This window comes from Vidua macroura, chromosome 1, assembly GCF_024509145.1.
Source record: "Vidua macroura isolate BioBank_ID:100142 chromosome 1, ASM2450914v1, whole genome shotgun sequence".
NCBI classification, from domain to species: Eukaryota; Metazoa; Chordata; class Aves; order Passeriformes; family Viduidae; genus Vidua; species Vidua macroura.
This window is the reverse complement of record NC_071571.1, coordinates 141,151,454-141,171,158: the sequence shown is the minus strand read 5'-3', so window position 1 is coordinate 141,171,158 and position 19,705 is coordinate 141,151,454. Positions and strand designations below refer to the sequence as shown.

The 19,705-nt window shown below is 37.5% G+C and overlaps 1 protein-coding gene across 4 annotated transcripts in view; it reads right to left on the bottom strand.

Moving 5' to 3' along the window:
* COL14A1 (collagen type XIV alpha 1 chain) overlaps window positions 1-19,705 on the bottom strand; it is a 112,281-nt gene that overhangs the window by 33,623 nt on the left and 58,953 nt on the right. For all 4 annotated transcript variants that reach the window (XM_053994064.1, XM_053993911.1, XM_053993990.1 and 1 more), the window contains exons 20-32: window positions 19,270-19,399; window positions 18,123-18,245; window positions 16,648-16,797; window positions 15,905-16,021; window positions 13,933-14,079; window positions 11,697-11,771; window positions 10,204-10,343; window positions 8,890-9,013; window positions 7,182-7,325; window positions 5,037-5,201; window positions 3,485-3,523; window positions 3,143-3,281; window positions 743-885 (exon numbers count right to left, since the gene is read on the bottom strand). In XM_053994064.1, the coding sequence (XP_053850039.1) occupies window positions 743-885; window positions 3,143-3,281; window positions 3,485-3,523; window positions 5,037-5,201; window positions 7,182-7,325; window positions 8,890-9,013; window positions 10,204-10,343; window positions 11,697-11,771; window positions 13,933-14,079; window positions 15,905-16,021; window positions 16,648-16,797; window positions 18,123-18,245; window positions 19,270-19,399 (1,636 nt within the window). The remainder of the gene's footprint in view (window positions 1-742; window positions 886-3,142; window positions 3,282-3,484; window positions 3,524-5,036; window positions 5,202-7,181; window positions 7,326-8,889; window positions 9,014-10,203; window positions 10,344-11,696; window positions 11,772-13,932; window positions 14,080-15,904; window positions 16,022-16,647; window positions 16,798-18,122; window positions 18,246-19,269; window positions 19,400-19,705) is intronic.

Sequence of the window (19,705 nt, the reverse complement as noted above, 5' to 3'; positions counted from 1 at the left end):
CAGCTCAAATGTTAGTAAAACACATTCATAAACAACATACTGACCTGCATGCAACAAGTTATATCAGAGAAATGCTCTTTCCTGGTTTGACAGGAAGGATGGACCAGCAGTTCTGAGTCTACCTCACCCATATCTACCTGGTTCTACTCTCTAATTCATTCTCTGTGAGAGTTGGACAAGAAAACCTCTTCCTCAAGCTGGCTAAATGCCTAATTCACACCTATTTCAAGCTGACAAACTGGCAGCTATCAAGAACAGGTATCACAATAGCTTCACCTTCTCAACAGCAAAACCTTGTAAATTATAATCCCTGTTTCACAATTGTGAAAGTAAAACCAAGCAGAAATGAAGAGCCATCTGGAGTTCGTGTCCGTGGTCCTAACTCTTCACCAGACTGCATTTCCTCTACATATGCTCCCAGTCCCACTGGCTTATATCAAGACAGATTTGATCGAATCAGATTCAAAGCACTGGAAATCTTAAAAGCAGATGAGTACCTCACATCAAATTGCATCTAGTACAGAGGCTTGGAATCCAGTTTAAAGCAGTTAGCTCAAAATTTGACTCTAACTCCAAATTAAACTCAGTTAAATTGAATCTAAGAACCATGCATTAGAGATTATTCCCTGCCAGATTCAGCTGATTGTTCTGGCAGCAGATTGAAACACTGGCAATAATAAAACTAGACACAGAATTAATCACTTGTATAGTTAAAATCACTGATAAAACACAAAACACATACTATCTAAAATAACTCCAACCAGTGGTTCATAGGCTTCATTTAAAATCTCCCACAGAGCAAAGGGCTCCTGAGGTGTGTCCGGCAGTATCCGAAAGAGAAACGTGATGGTGTAATCAGAAGGGAGACCTTCAGGATGCAAATACCTGTAAGAGAAAAAATGGCTTTGAAACTGAAACAATGCTAAATCTGGTGATTTACTCATCAGAATTTCCCTCGGCATGCTTTCTATTACTCTGTATATTTCCTTATAAATCAAGAATAAAAAGTGATATGTGTCTATAAAAACTACTCAACTTGATAACTCTAAAAGCATGCTTATGAAGAAAGTAGACGTTATTGTCTCCCTTGAAATTTACAAAATTGACCTTAAAATTTAACTTTTTTTTTAATTTGAAGAATAAATCAGAGGTCAGTTTGAAGTAAAGCTGAAATTAATTATATTTAAAGCTTTTAACAAACAATAGCCACTCTCAAGACCTTTGAAATGGTCTGATTTAGGAGACAATGGAACTTGCTTGGAAAACCAGTCTCAATAGACATGTCCTTTGTCATTAAACCATTACAAATGGATTAAAATTAGGAGTGACAGACTGTTATAGGAAGCTTTATAAAATATAGAGAATGGAGTTCATACATTTGAAAGCCAATACAAAAGAAAGTGAAGTCAGAACAGATCACATACTGAAATACAATCTGGTTTCCTAGAATTTATGTAGAAGAGAGAGGAAGTTTATGATATAAAAGAAGTACTTTATGTAATTTGCAAAAATTCATTATTTCTTACTTCAAATTTAATTTAACGCTTTGTTGTCAAATCCCAAAGTGAAACATTTGGACATGTCTGAGACAACTGACTGTGTATTAAATGTTAATGAGTCTGATTCCTTAAAACTGTAGTAAGGGGATCTGAAAGAAGTCTCAAGAGTTGTTCAAACAATTTATTTTCCCCAAATATGACCCATTCCTTTTTAAGTGTTTCTGGCACATCGTATGAATCATGCTGAAAAGAGAGTTAACATGATATATCATCAATATATTCTGCACAGTGTCAGTAGGTGATCAAATGTGATGTTACACTGCCCATTTCCCATAGAGAAAGAGGGGGAACTCAATAGATAAAAGAAAAAAGCCTTTACAGTGTGTCCATTGTACAAGAATGAAAGCCAGTTCAATAAGCAGAGGGGGTTAAATGCAAGGTTTGGGGATACAACGCTCAAAAAGGAGAATAAAATTAATGGCATTCAGTGCACAGATGAAGTGACAAAGCCAAGTGGTATTTTTCAGACATACCTGTGGCTCATCAAGAGAAAGGTGCTCTCTGAACCATGAAAAGGAGTGAAAGTCTAATGAGGCAGTAAGACTGGGCTGGGGTGGCAGCTAGAGAATAGCATATAAAGGCAGCAGATCAAATTAGAAAGAAGCAGAAAGGGAAAAAAGAAGTGAGAAATATTAATCCCGTGACATTTCAGTCCATCAAGGCCCAGGAGGAAACAAAACAAGGAGAATGTGAAACAGCACCAAGAAGTACAGCTCCAAATGAGACACAACAGGACAATCACACACTCTGATGATATCTAATATAAACCTTCAATTCCCCACTATTTTTCTTTCTTATTTATCTTAGCTAAAGAATATTTTTTCATTAACCTTCCCACGTGTAATCCATCAGAGCCACTGCTTCTCTCTGGTGCCACTTAAAATGGAGTAGGGGTCTGGACTGAGAGGAACCCAACAAAACACAGACACTGTTTATACAAGAAACAGGGTTTCCATCACTTCCTCTCTGAGGAATGACTGTAAATGTTCAGTCAGGAGATTCTTCATGGCCTCCTCCATAACCCTCCCAAGACACACTCCCTGTGACTGGAAGATGTCCTGCCTCCCAGGAGTAGAGATGGGGTTCACACAGACTCGCTTCAACGTAAGGGTGTTAACCTTCCCCTGTAACCAGTGGCGGGACATAGATTGCAGTAGAAGTCACTGAGGACAGCTGAAGCAGGCTCTCATTCTGACCCTCGTTTCAAGGACATGCTGAACTCTGTGAGACTTCAGCCTGCATTCCAGAGGCACCCTTCACAAACTGCTGCAGACTGGAATCTGCCCAGACATGGGCCTGCATGAAATTGCCAGGTGTTACACAGACACAAGCCTGAAACAGGCTCGTGGGAAAACCAAAACAGCCAGTGGGCTTACCTACTTTTACCTACAATTGTTCTTTTTGAATTAAATTGATTGAAGTGTCAGAGCACCAAACAGTTTTTCTATTCATCAGTATATTGCAGATATACACTTGCACCTCTGCACTTCTGACTTAAAAATACTAGTCCCTGAAATGAATAATTGCCTGCACTAGAAAATTATCTTCACGTGTTTTTTGAGTATTTATATGTGAATACATACTTGGTAGGCTGGGATACCAAAGCATCCTTGTGCAGTCTGTAACATGGGAAAACATTAAATGTACCAGGTTCCATGGAAACTCCTTCCACAGCTGAAAACTCCTTTTCAACCAAACCAAACATTTCCATCATTTTAAATCCTGGAAGATATCAAAAGGTATATTTTATTAATTTAAATTAATACTGAATTAGAGGATACAAAAAAAAAAGACAACTACAATTTTATCTAAGAGTTTCATTGCCTGTTAGCATGAAGGGAAATGTATTGCCTAATACTGTGAAAATAATGTATTGAAAATTATTCCATAAGTCAGAAACAAAAATGAACACAAAAATACTGTACCTGCAAAATTATTGCCATCTTTAACTACCAGTGGGCAGGCTGGAAAGGAAAAAAAAAAAAGATATACTTAAGAATACAAGAGATATCCTACTGAGTCACAACAATCATGCACTTAGACTTAAACTCAGCACTCCACCCCCAAGAGCAGCAAAAGGAGAGGTTGGGTAGGAAGGACAGGCAAACCTGGCCACTTTCTACTCCATTCTGTCGTTGCTTCTCAGGATCCCCAAGGGTTGTAGCAAAGATATTAAGGAGTGCTCCCTGTGTGCTCCATATAATATATTTTTATGGATTTCTTGTCTGTTAATTTGTCTAAGGCTCCCTATAAACCTGCCTTCACAACCTCTTCAGCAATTTCAAATTTATTGGAAAAAAAGCAACGAATTTGTTGCCTGTTGCATAAAATAAAGTATGTCTTATATGGGGATTTAACCAAGTGTTCCCTAATTCTCTGTTTGTGAGCTTCTCCAGCCTAACCCATCTCAAGTTCAAGTACTGCAGCTGACATTCTCTGTACCTTTTCAAACTCCACTATAGTTTCCATGAGCAAGAGAAATCAGAACAATCCCTAAGATGTGTGCTCACATTTTAAATAGCTGTAAATCTGATTTACACATTTCTTTTGGCAGGGAAGAAAGGTCACTAATATATTCCAGGAAAGGTGTCCTGGGAAATCAACAAGCCCAAAGCAGCATATCAACCAAATATGGCACCCCAGGATACTCACATTTGAAGATCACTTAGAAAACAAGCACAAGTGACCAATAAATGATACTGTTGACAATTGTCAATGTTTAACATTCTCTCTACCATTGAAAGTAGAGCTCATGGTCAAAATCTCAGAACTGGTGGCTCACAAGCAACATTATTTTTACTTACCAGCTCTTGCAATTCAGTCTCATGATAACTCACAGCCCTGTGCACAAGGACTCCTTACAGTCACAAATGGTTCATATCATAAAACTACACAGTGCCTGCTTCCTGGCTTATACACAAGGAAATATATTGTGGGCACACACCTAAAAGCATGGGAATTTCTGACCAATAGTCATTAAGTGTTGCTCTGGAATGTCTATTCCTTAATTTTCATAAAGAGGCAGAAATGTGGCTTTCTCACAGATTTCAGAATTTGCATGTGTTTTATGCTTTTGCTTAGGCTACAACTCATCTACTTCATAACAAAAATGTTAATGATTGACTCTCTATTAATAAATTAACCATGTGACTTGAATAAGAATGAATGTAGCTAGCAGTATTCTTACAGGGGGTTAAAGTAGCCTAGAAAATAAAATATAATTATCTTTAATGATTCTGAAATGTCAACAACAGTTGAAATGAGTTTTTGACAACAAGTGACTGTATTCTAGCTTTACAGAAACAGCCATTAATTATTTTGAAGTCAAAACACCTTCATTTCCTTAATCTTCTGCAGAACATTATAAAGTCAGCAGTAAATTATATTAAAAAGATCAAGAATTTGTCTTAATAGAAAATTAACCTCCCCAGTATTTAGCAGTTATTTTAGAAAGAAACATAAATCAAAATGGCTAACTTGCTGATGCAGTTTCACAAACAAAAGTAATCAGCTCATCTTCAATCTTTGTAAAGGCATCAAAGTCATCCACGAAGAAGACATGTCTTTCACTGGGCTTGCTGCCAATATTAACTAACTCTGAATAGTCAGCATCAGCCACTCCAATAGCAAAAAAGGTAAAACCTGTAAAACAAAAAAGAACACTCCTGTGCATCATTCATTTTGAGAGTGGAAATACAATATGAACATAACTGTATTTGCACTGACTCCTTTCCTGATTAAACACCAACTTGGACATTTAATTATTACCCTATAGCATGAGAAAATTCACTTATGTAATCTAAAATAAAAGGAAAACATTCTCTGTGAAATATTTCTTCTGGCTATTTATCCTTAATTAGTTAAAATTAAACTTTAAGCATTTTCTTGAAGATATATGACTACTCAGTAGTTTAAAGTTTTAGCATAGGTTTAAATGCATTTACAATTTAATTTAATTTAAAATTTATTAATACTGTAATACAGTATTAATAATATTGTATTACACAAAAATATCCATGTATCAAGTACAGAATAAATACAAGGTAGACAAATTAATTTCCTGCAGGTTCTTTACAGATTTTTTCTGTGCCACGTGCTAGTACATATATTATTTCAAGGCACTGCAGCCTCATGAGTGAACACTGAAATAAATGCATTCTCATTTCATCAGCAATTTAACTGCACTGGTTGCATCTGTTCTGTATATTTAGTATGAATATTTTTCAAAATATGAGCCTGACTTAAAGGATTTAAATCAAATGGAAACTGTACCCTACATGCTTCAGGAGCAACAAAAGAGCCTTAAGTTTTTCAACATTTTCCTTTCCATAAGAGATGAAGGAAAAAACCTCTCTACATCAGGCTGAATACAGTTAATGTATATACTGTTCTAGCATGGCTCAGTCACGAATTTATTCCAATCAAGTATTATCTTTAAGTTTGGATGAGAACCAGGGGCATACATCACCTTCTACAGAGCTTTTAGCATAATAAAACTTTGACTTAATACGTTATAACAATATCTTCAAGTCTCATCCAAGATCAGCACCTCTCTGTGCCAGCCTCCATCACAGATGTCCATCAGTACCTGCTCTAACCTATCTGCGGCCTCACTGTGCAGCACATTCCAGGGGAAATGGGAGAGGGGAAGTCGTGTGCCACATCCCAGCAACTGAACCCTTACAAAGTGCCATCTTCTCTGGAGGCCATTCCCAGACCTGGAGCTAATAATGCAACTGCAAGACTTACCTGAGAGATGAACGTTTTCTGTTCAGCTTAGCCACAAACTCAAATTTATTCACAAATACACAGTTTTCTTAACTGCTACTTAAAACAGGTCATGCAAACCCACTATTTTGTCATATGCTTTATTGATGAAACCCCTGCACTCAGCATCTAGCAACAAAACAAGCTAGACAATTACATGTGGTTTCAGAAATCAGTGAACTATACTGGGAACTTCATGGCTGCCAAAGCTAAAAGCAAATAAAAGCCACAAATGTAATTTCTCTTCAGGTCACCTCACATTAAAAGGAAGATAGTTTTTTTCTTCCATCCTTTAGTTTTGTGCCAGGTGGCTCACTGTGCCCTTTCGGTTTTGGTACAAACTTCTACAACAATTAATCCATTTCTTACACTTAAATTTACAACATGGTGTGGCTGCTTAAAGTTCTAAAATTGAAGCTTTAAAAAAATTCCTAGAGGTAATTAGTGTAACATGAGAGCAGGTCAGAAACAGTATAAGAATTTTCAATGGACCTTTTGTGTAGAAAACAAAATAGTTCAATTTGCTCATAACCACTAGACTACACTTTATAGATGACAATCCAAATTCTCAGGATCATATTCCCCAACTTCTTCATTCTGGGAACAATTCCATTAACTACTACATGATTTTAGCACTGCTGCCAAAATGAAAAATAATTCCATTAATCACCAAAAATATCCAGAATCTAATCATACATATCCTAGTGATATTCCGTGTTTCTCAGCAATTGCTGTTTTCTTTAAAACTGAAAATCTGGAGCAAAGGCTATCCTTACCTTATGCCCTCACTTACTTAGATGCAATTCATGAGAAAAAAAAGAACATGTGAGTTGTTTTTAAAACCACACAATTTACCATCTAGTTGCATTTCTCTGGAGACTTTGTTCACATCATCCTGTGATCGCCCATCAGTGATGACAACCAAAACCTTTGGAATGCCCCTTCTCATGCCTGCCTCTCCTGTAAATAAGATTTCTCGTGCATGTTTAATGGCTTTGCCTGTAACACAAAAATTGACATTGACTGTGATATAAATTCAATTTCTATTGGCTTCTCATATCACATGTTAGACATATATAAAAAGAGAAATCTGTTGTGTCCTGAGTAGTCGGACAATTTGTTCATTCTGTATTTGTTAAAATCAAGATTTAGAAAAGTTTGGTTCTGACCACAGCGTTTCAAGTTCTGATGGCTTCGTCCCTCCATTTTTCAATCCATAAGGGAAGACCACGAACATGATTTGTGTGGGTGTCCTGGGTTCAGCTGGGATCGGCTTCATTTCCCTCTTTATTGCTGGTACAGTGCTGAGTTTCGGACTCCATATGAGGCTAATGTTGATTATGGTGTTTTGGTTGTTGCTAAGCTGTGCTTACCCTGAGTCAAGGACTTTTCAGTGTCTCACTCTCTGCCCCTGAGCAGCTGCACAAGAGGACTGGAGGAGAGTGTACACAGGACAGCTGTCCCAAACTGGCCAAAGGGATACTCCATACTGTAGAACATCCTGCCCATTGTATAAACATGGGGAGTTGGCCAGGAGGGGCCAATCCCTGCTCTAGAATGGGCTGGGCATCAGTCAGCAGGTGGTGAACAACTCTGCCGAGCATCATCTGTTTTTCTTGGGGTTTCTCTCCCTTTCTTTGTTATACCCCTTTTAATTACCATTACTATCATTGTATTTTACTTTATTTCAATCCTGAAACTGTTGTCTTAGCCCACAGGCTTTACCCTTTTCTGATTCTCCTCCCCATCCCACCAGGGATGGGCAGTGAGTGAGCTCTGTGTGGTATTTAGCTGCTGGCTGGTTTAGAGATAATAAAACTTTCCTTTTCTAGATTGTAGGGCACTGTCTACACTAACAACTGAGAATGTCATTGTAGTAAATTGAAAATTATTTTGATAATGATGAAACTGGATGCAATACAACAGCTGCAAGAAATTTCTGTGCAGTCTGAAAATAATAAAACATACGGTTTCCAACTAAAACAGATTTTAACCCTTTCAACCCTCATCTATAATTTCTTTATATCAGAAAGCTATTCTAAGGGATTAATTAAAATGCAACCTTAACAAACATCCTTCCCCATCCCAATCTTAAACATCCCACAGATGCTTAACTGTCCTGGCTTATATCCAAACAGACCCTCCACTCTCTCCAGTTTTCTACATGCTCTGCAAGCTCCCTCCCTCCCTCCCTCCCTCTCCCTTTTATCACTTTTCTGCTCACTTGGCAAGCTGATTTCATATTACTTTCCATTCCACCTTCCACTACCCCCAAATTAATTTGCTTTAGCCCTCCTGCCCCTCTCCCTGCCTCCCTGATCCTTGTTATCACTGTTGGTCAGTGGGGTGAATATGCAGCAGTAGGGGCTGAAGTGTGTAAACTACAGATTACACAGACTTTCTATTTCAGAATTTCAGAGCCTAGTCTTTCATCTACAGTGTGGAGACAGCATGTTATCACTGGTTTTGCAGTGATTAATTAAACCATTTAGCAAATGGGAAATAAATACTTCTTAGAGAAGCAGGGGAAAAAAATCTGCATTACAAGCACATCCTTTCTCACCTGTTTTTGTATTTCCTCCTTTGTATGCTATACGCTGAATAGCTTCAAGAAGAGTCTCTTTCGTTTTGTATGCATTCAATTTAAATTCTGTCCTGGGATCATCAGTAAACTGAATTATTGCCACCTGTGCACATAGAAGATGTTCATTACAAAAGCACCACCCACTGTGCAAGCAAAAAGTAGATGAATCTGACCACTTAAAACAAGGATTTATCTTGTAACTTTGCTTCATCTTTAAATTGAAGCCAGACTTTTTTCCTCTTTAAGAAAGCTTTCACTAAATAAAGTTCAATTTTACTCTCTCCAACCTTGGCAACCATCTAACACTTTCTGGTTTCATTTTGCAGCAAACTGGATGAGAACAGTAATACCCACTTTGGCAGAAGCATTCTCAGTCAAGCCCAAAAGCAGAATCCTGGTTACAGGTGCTCACATGTGTACAGTTATTCATACTCAGAACTGCTGGGACTTAATTCAGTCTCCATGAATTAATAACTGCACATAAGTAACTTAAGCTAGGGAGCAAGAATGAAGCAAGTAATAGAAAGATTCAGGAATATATTTTGAAATATTGCCTCTGTCAAATATGACACTACTGAGTTAAGACCCTGTATTACAATACTGTGCACTAAACTCCCACAACTCACAAAGCATATATTGGTCTTCATATTCCAGAAGTGGTGCCCCTGATTTAAAAGGAGCTATTGTGTTTAAACTTGTGACAAAGTTTCTGAAGCACCATTAACTATATTTTGGAAAAATGGGTGTATAGCAAGAAACAGTAAAAACTAAGTATTCTTCAGGGTTTGCACAAGTTAAAATTAATTTCCAATGAGATCCCAAACCACATATTATACAGGTAACACTTAAAACAGTAACGTATTTGCCATTAATATGTTCTGGAGCACCTCTCTAAACGAATACATAAATGGAACAATTGTTGCAAATTTTATTTCAAGCACTGTAGATTCTGTAGAGTGTGTGATTTAAAATAACAGAACCTTTAATTTTCCTTATCAATGCCATTCTTAGTTTATTTATAAATAAACACTACAATGAGTACCAAAAACATTAACAAACTTAAATGTCATTTGAATTAGAGGAGACTGAAATGATACTTAGCCCTCATGCTGCCAAAATTTATATTGAGAATTTAACATATGGTGTGCATAAAAAGATACTGACCTAGAGCAGTTTATATTTTCACTGAACTGTGAAATGATGTCAGTTACTTCTTGATTCAATTCACTTCTGGTTTAGTCTGAAATGCCCTGTCAAGTCCATGCACCCTCCATCTCTGCACACGTTGATTACCTGTGTTCCATCAGGACCAATCTTATCCAAAGCTCCCACAGTGCTATAAAGGAAGTTAATTATCTTATTGAAATTGTCATCTCCAATACTCCATGACCCATCCACCAGGAATGCCAGATCAGCTTTGGCTGCTTTGCACACTGAGGAAGAAAGCAAGAATTTTGGAATTAGGGCAATGCCTCAACTCCTCATGAAAGCTCAAAAATCACTTAAGAAAATGCAACCATCATGAAAAGCCCTTGTTTAATGTTAGTTAATACATGTTAGCTCATAATGTTAGCTTTAGTCAACAAACCTGCTGGCATTGACTTCAGTGCAGGTGTAGAACCAGCTGAGCTCTGCAAGGGAGAATTGTCTGCACCAACAGATCCTATCACAGAACTCACTTCAATGGTTCTTTGAAGTCTGGCCTATCATTTCTATTTTTATTTAGGTTTTTAAGTAAAGTCACACATATACAATGCCAGACTCCTAGCATGACACAGTAAGCAAGATGACAGAATTTCAACTGTGGAGGTTCCCACTGGGAAAATATTCCATTCATAAAGTTACCCTAAGGTCTGCAGTGTCTAATGCACTTCAACTGCACTGTGTAGGAGCAATGCAGGTTTCACCATCTCATCTGATTCCAGCATGTTCTTATGCAAAATGGCCTGCAAGTGTTGTACATTTGCTCACACAAGTTGCTCACTCTTTCATGGGAACTGGGAACCTTCAACACTTCACAAAAATCCACAGAACTGCTTGGAGTCAGAAGTAAACTCTCTCAAACCAAAGTTACATTTTTCAACATATTTCATCATCATATTTCATCTAAATCCAGAGAATAGGACAAGAAGATACAAACCTGTATTTTTAATTTTCTGTTGATTACTCCTGGGATAACAAAAAACCCTCATTTTCTCTTCCTATGCAGTTCTAAACACTCACATATACAAGGTCTTTTTTCCCTGCACTTGTGGGTTAAAGTCTCAATTTATACATCAGTTTGGTCCACAGACTTCAAGCTGATGTATTTGATCCTCAGTCTCCACCAATAATGCTCCTCTCACAGCAATATTATATGCCTCTGTACAAGATATGACACCTTCAAGTAATAATAAAAGGAAGTCTGCATTTAAAGAGGAGAGTCCGAATATTGCCCATACTTTTCACATTACATAAAGTAGACATATTTTAAAATAATGCTGCTTTTGAAGTTTAATGATCCTAGGATAATTAAACTGTCTGCTTCAGTTGCAAAATGTATATAGTTCAGGAGTTGTGGAAAACGGAAGTGTCACATATGTTAACCCCCCTTTCAGCAAATTTTAACATTACAACAATGAGGTCAGATTTTTGGCTCATTAAATTTAAGCCAGCTGCCTCAACAATGTTTCTACAGCAAATGCCTTATGAGATCTGCTCCCCACAGGTCTAAAATACCATCAGAAGCAGAAAAACATTGCATCAACACTTTAAAATTACTATAAACTCACACATGTAGCACTTACCCTCTTTTGCAGGTGGGATTGTAGGTGGTGGAGGTGGTGTTGAAGGTGTTGTTGGTGGTTGAGTAGGAAATGGTACTGGAGAATAAAAGAAGGAATATCCAAATATGCTTGAAAGCCCAATATCTAATAAATAGCATTTTCTACTCATCTCCACATGAAAATAATTCATTATCCCTAACCCACTAGTTATGCAATTGGAGATAAATGTAGGTGAGTGCACACAAGAAATGTCACCTGAAAGAGAATATTACTAATGCAAAACAATTAATGGCTGTATATGCAGTATGAATGATACAATATTACAACTGAACTACTACTGGAACTGTCCCTTTTTGAGATTCTCCAGTGTAGCAGACCATGTGCCAGCACTATTCTTGACCTAGAATCCATAACGTGTTTTGAAAAAGGTCTGTGTCCTTTTCCTTTCTCAACAAAAGTCCTCAGTAACAGAAAGTAGGTCTTTATTCACTCTGGAAGGAAGATCTTAGCCCTACAATCCAAAATGCAAAGACAGAGAGGAAAAGCAAGCCAGTGCCTGCACTCAAAGCAGATCACAGTCTGCCCTGATGAAGACTTTTCTGAACTTGGTCAAAGACCTTGTTATGCTTCCAGACAGAAACTCAGCTCTGACCCCAACTCTAACAGGACTGTGGCTCTGTTGCCTGCAGCAACTTCTACTAGAGTTGCTTTATAGTTTCTGAAAGTGCCCCTCGCTCTTCTCCTGAAAATTGACATTGGAATTTCAACCTTGCAGTGACCTAGGTGAATTGACAGCTTTTCTGAATGCAACAGCTTTATTTAGCACCTTTCAATACAGCCCAGCTGACCTCTCAGAGACAAAATGCACATGCATTGACTTCCACAACTCTATGGGAGGAAAAGCTTCCACATTCATTCAAGGGTTTTTTCCCCATTTTCATTCAATATATTTAGCATAAGAAGCCACAGGTGACAGAACATCAGTACTTCAAGTAAGACTAAACTTAAGTTACCTTTATAGGCAATGGAGAGAGTTAGATATGGCAACCTGAGAAAAGGAACCTACATTTGGGAAAGATCAGTGCAAACAGGATTCATTACATGTCCACATCCCACTCTAGCTGATTGGGGTTTTCCCAATGGTTTCAGCAACAGAAAGGGCTAGGACTCTGAGACACCTACACAGAAGTAGTGCCCAGGACCTCCATGGCCACAGCAATCCATGACCAGACCCACTAAGAAAGGGTCACAACTGCTGTAAGGTGACTTTGAAGGCTGCTCTCAGCACCAAAGAGATGCAGGTCATCCTGACGACTGTTTCCCTTCAAGGTGAGACAATAGTTTAGAGAAATTATCACAAACCATTGTTCTCAAATGGACATATGGCCCAAGGTGTGCTCTTCCTCATGTCTCCTAGCTCCCTGACCTGCAGAGTTCATTAAACACAATTCCCCAAAAAGCAGGAGAAGCTTGGCTTTTTGCTCACTGCTCAGAGAATGAGCCCTGGACTAGGAAGAATTGGAGTCATGCACCTGTGCAAGTTTTTCCTATGTGAAAGCATGAATGTGGTAGGAAAAGAAGAAAAGTACAAACACTTTCTACCCTGAGAGAAAGGGAACAGCATTGTGGTGAAATTGGAAATGGGCTCAAAGAAAGATAAAATATTCGTTCTAGTAGTCCCATGTTTTATTTTGCAGTATTTTGAATTCATGACAGCAGGATCTTGTCTTCATAAACAGCTGTGAGGATTGGGGTTTTTTTGCTTGTCTTGTATTACTACTAATAATAATTTAAAAGTCTGGTTGGTTTGTTTGTTTCAAAATACTTAAATAAATTGGGTTTTGAGGTCCCATTTAACTGTAAATTATTCAAACACTAGTTAATTTTACTAAATAACAAGACCTGCAGGAATAAAACTTTCTCTGTTTGCTCATTTTTCTGTATTTTTTTCCCCAGAGTCATAGATATTCTGAGTTTCCCACTGTGGGACTTTTTATGAAGAAAACTAAACCATCCTCCCTGTGTCACTCTCATCAGAAGTCCAATAGAGTTGCTGAATGTGGCTTAACAATTACTTCACAGCAGTGGTGTAAGAATCCTGCACATCTGTGGAGGAGTCACAATGCACTTGAAAAATTGATAGCTCAGCTAAATGAAATTGTAGGAATAGCACATGTGTGGGCAAAGGGCAGAACCCAAGAAAAGCAATCAAGCATTATTGCTGCTGGCTGAACCCTGTCTCCTCTGTTTTACTCACACGTTGTCTCCATGATGTTCACAGCAGGGCCCTCCAGCTCCTGAAGCTGTGTATGAACACTGATTTTATATTTCGTTCCAGGCATCAGCTCAAAGAAACAATGTCTAGGTGTCCCTCCACCAAGATTTACTTCTTGCTTTTTTCCATCTGGAATTACAAAAGAAATAATGAAAACTCTTTTTTTTTTTTTTTTCTGTTTTATTGAATAACGTGATTTAAATCATAAATAAGAAGAGTACATGACAGCATATGAAGGGTAAGAGGTTGGCATAAGTTAATAAACTATGTGCTGCCTTACTTTTGGAAATTGACCTCTGTGTAGAGGTCTCTGTAACATTTCATTCTTCATACTAAATAGGAGCTGAGGAATGTGTCAAACATCTTCAGGAAAAAAAGATTAATTTTTCCCCATGCACTGAAGGCAATAAAAATCACTAACACTGTCATGAACAGGCTTTGGATCTAGTCCTAAATTATGAGAGCCTAACTAGAAATTGTTGCATTATGTAATTCTATGGCATCCTTTGTCTATGCCTCTGGTTCTCAGCATATGTAATGTCCTTGGTCACAACAAAAGAGACTGAACTAGATATCATATTCCAGCCACTTTGCAAGATGGTTAAGGAATAGCATTTACAGGGTTCCAAAACTGATTCTGCTAAATTCTGAATTGGAAAATATATTGACAATAGAAAAAGTCTGGGTACTGGAAATAGCATAAGGCATGTTTTAATGACAAGAAAAACTTTATCACCATTTAAAATCTGCATCAGGAAGAAGTTAAATACAAGCAACTGATCTCACATTTTGCAGAGTGTATAAAAATGACAAACAGTCACTCAATGCTTATCAGGTGTTATACTAGTATAAAAATATTTGATCACTGCCTGAACCAGACACACACCCGATTTGACAATCAAATCCCTTCAGGACAGATATTACCAAGAAACATTTGTTCACACTCTAGGTTGTTCTGCTCACATTTAGGTGCTTTCAGCTCAGCTAAAACAATTCTGGCAGTTCTATATGAGAAAAGTATGATGTTGGCTAGCTCCCAGATAAGAGGGATGTCTGTGCTGTCTTGTGTGAGCCAAGATCTGCTATCTGAATAGCTTGTCTGTATTTCAGGGCTTCAAATAAACCTTATCACCATCCACTTGCCATTGCACAGAAAGGTCATGCCTTTTTTGCCACATGATCAGTGTTACTGTCCATGAGACCTTTAACATAGCCCATTAAGTGTTACTAACTGCACTTCTCTCAAGTTATCCAAGGTTTTCATTTGCCGCCAGTCAGAAGATCACTGATGTCTGCTTGGGATAAGAGAGTTGCTCTGCACAAACAGTGACAAAACATCTTCTGGCTACACCTGACAATCAGTGAGGCTGAAGAGGCTGTAATTTACCCTCTAGATACGCTGTGCTAAAAGCATCAGGACTCCTTGTGTGACTGCATAAAACTGTGTCATGTTTATCATATGAGTAACATTACTACTATAAACTACAAAGAAGCATCAATAGGATGAGAACAAAAAGTGGACATTGTTCTGATTCTGTGGGCATGGTCTGGATTCATTCAGAGCTTTTCTACCTTTCTGCCCTCTTCTCCTGTCTATCCTAATCATAGAGAGCTACTGCTCTACTGCTGGTAGTATATTTACAAACTTTGATGCATTCAGTTCATCCTTATCCATCTTCTGTTCCTCACAGCAGTGAAAAACTCAGGTAATCACCCTTCTTCTACTGATAGATCCAAGTCCCTGACATAAAATGCACAAGCTATCAATGTGTTTGACATAAAAGGACAGGGATGCTACTCCATTCTGAAACTGTCAGTGTGTACACACTTCTCTTCTGTCAATCATTTCCAGTATTTCAGGAGCCAGTCTACAGGTCTAACTGGATACAATTTCTATGCAATACAATTCTCTGTGTTGGGCTGTAGCTGCACATCAAATTATTTAGTAACTTACCCTCGAGTGACTCTATAACTACCCTGTAAGCAGTAGCATGTCTGTGAAGCTGCCACTGAGCACACAGACTTGTCATGCGGACTTGGTAGGAATCCAAATTAGTCACTCCCAAATACACTGAAAATTAAATACAAAAAAACAGTTGTATACCTCTAATAAGACATACAAGAAAAAAATTACAAAATTATTACAATGAAACCAGTGCCAATTAATTTTTAACAAATAATGTCCATAGCTGCTTTAAAAAATCGAGAAAATTTAACGGAAGAATTTTAAAAAGCAGTGAACCTTAAAAACAGTTTAGAATTTAAGGCAATTTACTTTAAACTAAAAAATGAATACTGCTAAAAAGTTCAGCTATTGCAAATAAGTATATCATAATAACAGCAGAATTTCTGTCAAAATCTAATTTTAAATTGAGCTTTAGCTATATAAAAAGTAAATATTCTTATATATAGAGCCAAAAAAATACACTGAATAAACTTTTCATTAAAGAAATTTATATCTACTACTAGGCAAATATATTTTTGGCTGATAAATTATATCTGCTTTATGATTCCTCTCTTGCTAACATCCAGCAGAGCACTTAAAAGCCCGGTATAGTCTCATAGAAAGAGAGACTTTCATTTCAGGCAAACAAGATAAAGTCTTCCACGTGAAAATTTATTCATGGAACTGCAGAAAGCCACAGCTGTAAGGAAAACCAGCTTGTAGAGATCTGAGCAGCATGAAATCATTCTTACAGGTTTTGGCCACGCCTGTTAGGGCATCACTGAAGCCTGTTGAGTATGAAGCAAATACTTTAACACTGTACTCCGTTCCACTGAAGAGATTTAGAATGAGAATAGTATTAATATCATCCCCTACAAAGGTCTCCAATGCAGGACCAGGAGCTGCAAAAAATGAAATAAATTAGAAAACCATTTGCTCATCCACTAAATTAGAAAAAAATACAAATGTTCATAAAGTTACTAATTTTTACCTTTTTTTAAACCATACATTAAACCAAAGACATTGTCCTCAATCCTTGCATGGAAAGAAGACACAACAAACACACTTGGGAAATTCAGCAGTGGGATTCATTAAGGCAGAGCTAGATACTGGCTTCTGTTAAAACCCTTTTGCTCTGCTTCAGTGACTTAGTACTGTTCTAAAGGGGCAGCCAAATATCTCCCCAGTTTGATTGTGTGCCAGGACCAACAGGGGGGACAGCAGATGCCAGCCAGCACTACAGTCACTCAGGGCTTCTTATACAACAGCATCATTTAATACTGTGCAAAAATGATAATGCAAATAGAAAACCATGAAAACTTTCCCAAGTCAAAATCTCAAACAGCTCCTTCATCGCCTCCCCTGGTTGTTCTGGATACACTTCAGAAACCAGGCAGCAGTATTGCCTTTGGACAGTACCTTAATCCCTTAATGGTCACACATCTGTGATTTGCTGTCAATAGAGGACCCTGTTTCTAGAAAGAAATTTGAAGGATTCTGGATGTCTTGTCTAGCTGCAAGGTACAGGCGGGCAAAGGATGCAGCACACACAAAATGGACAATGAATAAAATGTCAAGTGTCTAAGAAGAAGTGAAAACCTTTTATTGAGGGGAGGAAAGTTGAAGAACAGGAGAACACAGAAGAGAGGAGCATGCAAAAGCAAACTCTGAAACAGAGTCATGATAAAATGAAAAAAAACCAGACTGAAATAGCTGGGATTAATCAGCCTTAGGATGGGAAATCTAAGGGGAAATCTACTGCTGCCAACACCTACTTTATGCAAGGTGGTAGAGAGGATACAGACAGAATGTCTTCAGAGGCAAACAGGAAAATGTGGGAGAAAAAAGACAAATTTTGCAACATGGAAATTTTTTATCATATATTAGCAAAGACACTGCCAGTGACAGTAGTCAAAAGCTGGGAGAGATACTTAGAGCAGTTTTTAAATCTCCATCCTTGGAGATATTATAAATTCAGCTGACCAGGGCCCACTGAAACCTGTTCCAAGCTGGCCCTGTTTTGTTCAGAGAGGAAGACCACATGATCTCCAGAGCAACCTACATTATTCTGTGATTATTAAACTTTCATATTCAAAAATATGAGGAACCAAATTTAATAACACTTTCAAGGCTGTAGCTGCAACTGATAGACTTAAGAACAAAACCGAGCAAAAGATGACATTCAGTCAGAAGTGACCACAAAAAAAAAATCAGTTTTAAAACTCACTGTTGATAGGTTTGTAGACAACTCTGTAACCCATTGTTGCTGAAGGTGGGGCATCCCAGCTGAGACGTAATCTGTTGTACCACTCATCTGAGACACGTAAGTTCCTAGGAGCAGACAGGGGCACTGAAAAGAAACCAAACTGGGATTTTACAAGCTTATCTCATCTCATACAAGCTTACACATAAAAATCAAGATATGCAAACAGAAAGACTGTGATACCCATTACTCTCAGATTTACATGTAAAATTATTAGGATTAAACTCTTAATCAAATTCATTCTTTGTATTACTCAGTGAATTAACCACAAACTTTGATCAACAAACAATGAACTTTTGAATTAATTCCAAACTTTGTTCCTGCATCTCTTTCAAAAAAATCTTACTTTTGTTTCCTAAAAATGTAAGGTAATTTAATGATAATTATACATTGCATAGTTTCTTCCAATGAAAGTGCACTAATGTATAAATTATGGTCTTCTGAGCACTTAATTCTGTAGAATGGAATCAAAGGACTTATTTACAAGTTATTTAAGTTTCTGCATAAATAGCACTTCAATTAAGACAAATTATGTAAATTAGGAGAACACTTCAATAAAATTATACTATCATGACTACAAGTGCACAATGAAAGGATTTTTTACAATATACAGTAGAGAGGAAGCTTAAGCTACAGCCGAGTAATCTTTTGGTACTTGGTCAGAACTCTGGAGATAATGCAATCACTTTTTATAAAAAGTTCAGCAGCATTTCTAATGACCCTTAGAAAGTAATGATCTCACACAAAAGAAAATCTAACAGTACAATGGTTGGTTTGACACCATCTCAGCAGGCTTTGTTTACTTTTTTTCTGTATTAGTTGCCATGCCCTTGGTGGGCTGGTAATCAAGCATTTATCAGTTCTGTTACTGAACAAGTTTCTGCAAACTCGGAGTATTTTATTGAAAAATACAGCTTGTCTTTTAGAAGAAACCCATTGTTTATAAATCAATCAACTGAGATTAATTTAAAATTCAAGTCATATAAGTCATGCAAAATAAGCCGACATTTATCCTAAAATACATTCCTACAGCCAACAAAAAAAGGCCACAAAGAGTAAGTCTTTATTCATGCACATCCTGGCCAAAGACAGGCGGAAAGTTTGCACTTACAAGTTTTGCCAGGAGCTGAGACACTGACTCCCTCCCCATCAGAATAGATGGGGGTTACAGTAACTTTGTATTCTGTATCAGACAGCAGAGGGTGAAGGAGAAGAGTGTTTTGTCTGCCGGGCACCATTACCTGGAGGGTCAGAAAATGCAGAAACAATCATGCTTAATGACTAGAGCCAAACCACTTTATCTTACATAGTCTCTGACAACACATTCCACTAGCATTGCTATATAGCTTGCATTTTCAAATATTATTGATGTTCTACAGTAAAATAAAATCACTACATTATCCACCCTTTTAACAGATCTACCATTATACCAAAACAAAATAATGGAAATGTTCCTATGGGATAACACTGTTTTATATTAAACCTATGAGCCGTTGCAGGTCCATAAACCACTGGTACTGTTTGGATCATAAATACTTAAACTATTT